The following is a 2701-nucleotide window of genomic DNA, read 5'->3' on the forward strand; positions in this document are numbered from 1 at the left end:
AATGATGTTTTCATAACACAAAAATCATGAATGTCATGATATACAACAAAAATAATATAGATAAAAACTAAGGTCTAATGTGCTAGTTTTGATCTGAACCTGCACTCTATATGTAAAAAGTTTTATAAGCTTAATCTTTGATTTCTTATCTTATTATTAATTTTGTTCTACATTTCAGTTTAACGTTACTATTCAGATCAATGCGTCAACTTGCCAATTCCCAGCTCATCCCTTCCTTGTTTGTCTTCATCCATTGTGTCCAGTTTGTAACATCTAGTATTTTATGGCACACCTCAAAGTCTGTGATAGGTGCTGAAAATTACACTTACTTCCAAATTTCAAAACCAGGAAGTCACAGGATTGATGTTGTGTCCCTGACAGGAGATGCAGATTTGTATGTATCTGACAAAACAACATATCCAGACTTTGAAAATTATGACTTAAAATCCACAACATGTGGTACGGACAGTGTTGATGTGCCCAGTTCTTTTCAACGACCTTTGTACATTGGGATTTATGGTCACCCAAATTATGAAAACTCTACTTTTCAACTGAATATTTACCATATGATTTTTGAAGAAGAAAATAGTTATGAATCTTATGTGTCAAAATATGAACCATTTGGGAGTAGTGAGTCAGATGGATCTGCAGGTAGTTCTGATAGACAATATAATACCCGAAATAAAAATACCTACAGTAATAATTATAATAATGATAATGATGAAAATGAGTCTCCCTGGATGACCATATTAATTGGCATTTTGAAAATTATTCTGGATGTTTTATTTTGATTCCCCTTTACAACTCAAGAATTGTCCCTTTTTTGACTGTTACTTAAGTGTGATTTCCTGCAAATTTATGATTGTATCATTTTTTCGTTGTGTGAGTCCACTAAATTTGTTACAATGGGTGCATGGCATAGTGAAACTTTTCATGATATAATATGGCTTTACTGCTGAACTTACTCAATTTACAGCTACTGATTTCTTCCAAGGGATCAAGTTCTCAAACAAGGGCGATGCCTTTACTTATTACCATTCGGTATCTGACAAGTCTTTGAGGTATTGACTATTGCCTAACTCACATGTAAATAGATATAACATTGTTAATTTATTAATGCAAGTTCTGTATTATTATCTACCAAGCCTTCAAGCAAGGTAAATGTCATTTTTTGCATGATTGTTTGGCAGTAATAATACTGAGCTGAACTGCTAGTGACACGTATTTTTTAAAAATTTTGATGTGGAATGCTAGTTGTCTAATTATTTTTGTTAACTGTGTGTGGAGCAATACAATTTATTCTGTATTGTTGTTTACCTGTATTTATAATGATTTAGTCGTGTAATTAAATAATCAGCTGAAAGAGCTCAATTTGAACTCGCTCAACTGCTTTTGCTTTTTGAAATTAAATTTAAATTCAAAATACTATTGGTAGTCTTAGAATGAAATTGTGTTAGTAGAGATATAAAATTTCCTTACATTGGATAATAATCACCCTTCGCTTTGAAGAATTTCCCAATATTTTGCCTTTATGTAAAAATAATACATCTAAAACAGTTGCCTATATGTGAAAAGTTATAACTATGTTGAAGTTGATATTCTAATTCACATAAAGAAATCTGGTCAAATATCATATTAGAAAAACGTATAATTTGGGCTAATTTAAGTATTACAATTTTATTATGTACTAAATCTTGTGTAAAAGTGAAATTGGATGATAAATAATTGGTAGCAAAAATGGTAACTTTACATGAAAACATTTAAGTTTTCTATTGCAGTTTTTTTTATAACATGGTGCTACTTATTTGTTAGTTTGAATAAAAATAATAATACTGAACACGACTTTACTTTTTATTAACAGTTTCTATACAAATTGAACATGAATGATACAGTATGAATGAACAATGAACAAAAAGGTAGTGAACAGAGCTATACAAATACTATGTTAATCACAAGACAAGTCTTTGCATAATGGAAAACCTATATGAATATATTTCATTTTTATTTGGGTGATTTTACTCCGTATTGCTTGAACAAATATCAGCCTTTATCATCTCAGGTTGTTTTTGGTAACATACTTTAATAGCTATGCCATTTAAATAGAAGCCATTTTGCATTAAAGTTCTGTTCAAAATATTCCGATTGGAAAATTTGAATATCAATAATTGATATCAAATTCAAATACATTTATCAATTTCGATTTTGGTAACACTTATCCATGCCAACTTTGGTAACAAATATCCACAGAAACTCATCTTATCTTGAAGATTTTAATACCATATTCTTCTAGAAAAAAATGGATCCTCAAATCTTCACGGCCTATTTTGATTTGAATTGTTCTTTTGGTCATCAGTCACTGTCTGATTAACACTTACATTTCATGACAAATACAACCAAATAACTCACAAGCTATAGTAAAGTGTCTTGTAGCACTTCAAAACTAAGAACTTATTCACTGTCTTGAGAGTTCATACATCCTTACTTGCTTTACATAGGATTTTATATCCAAACAATGAGTTTTAACATTTTACTCAAGATTTATAAAAAAATAAAATGGATTTTTGAGACACTAATAGCACAATCACTATCAATTCCAGCACTTTTCAACATGATTTTTGTGATCCTTGCCATAAAATATTGACTTGTCACATATATTCTGTCATTTTGAGCTCAATTTTGATTACAACTGATCTGGAAGTAC

General features: G+C 30.0%; 1 protein-coding gene across 1 annotated transcript; it reads left to right on the plus strand.

Annotated features, from left to right (window-relative positions):
* Positions 1–200: 200 nt before the first annotated feature.
* Positions 201–791, plus strand: LOTGIDRAFT_129614 (hypothetical protein; the record flags this gene model as incomplete). Its single annotated transcript, XM_009064878.1, has 2 exons — positions 201–604; positions 665–791. 2 exons carry the CDS (start codon positions 201–203, stop codon positions 789–791), a joined length of 531 nt encoding a protein of 176 aa, XP_009063126.1.
* Positions 792–2701: the final 1910 nt, after the last annotated feature.

The sequence above is a fragment of the Lottia gigantea genome (assembly GCF_000327385.1).
Source record: "Lottia gigantea unplaced genomic scaffold LOTGIsca_66, whole genome shotgun sequence".
Lineage (NCBI taxonomy): Eukaryota > Metazoa > Mollusca > Gastropoda > Lottiidae > Lottia > Lottia gigantea.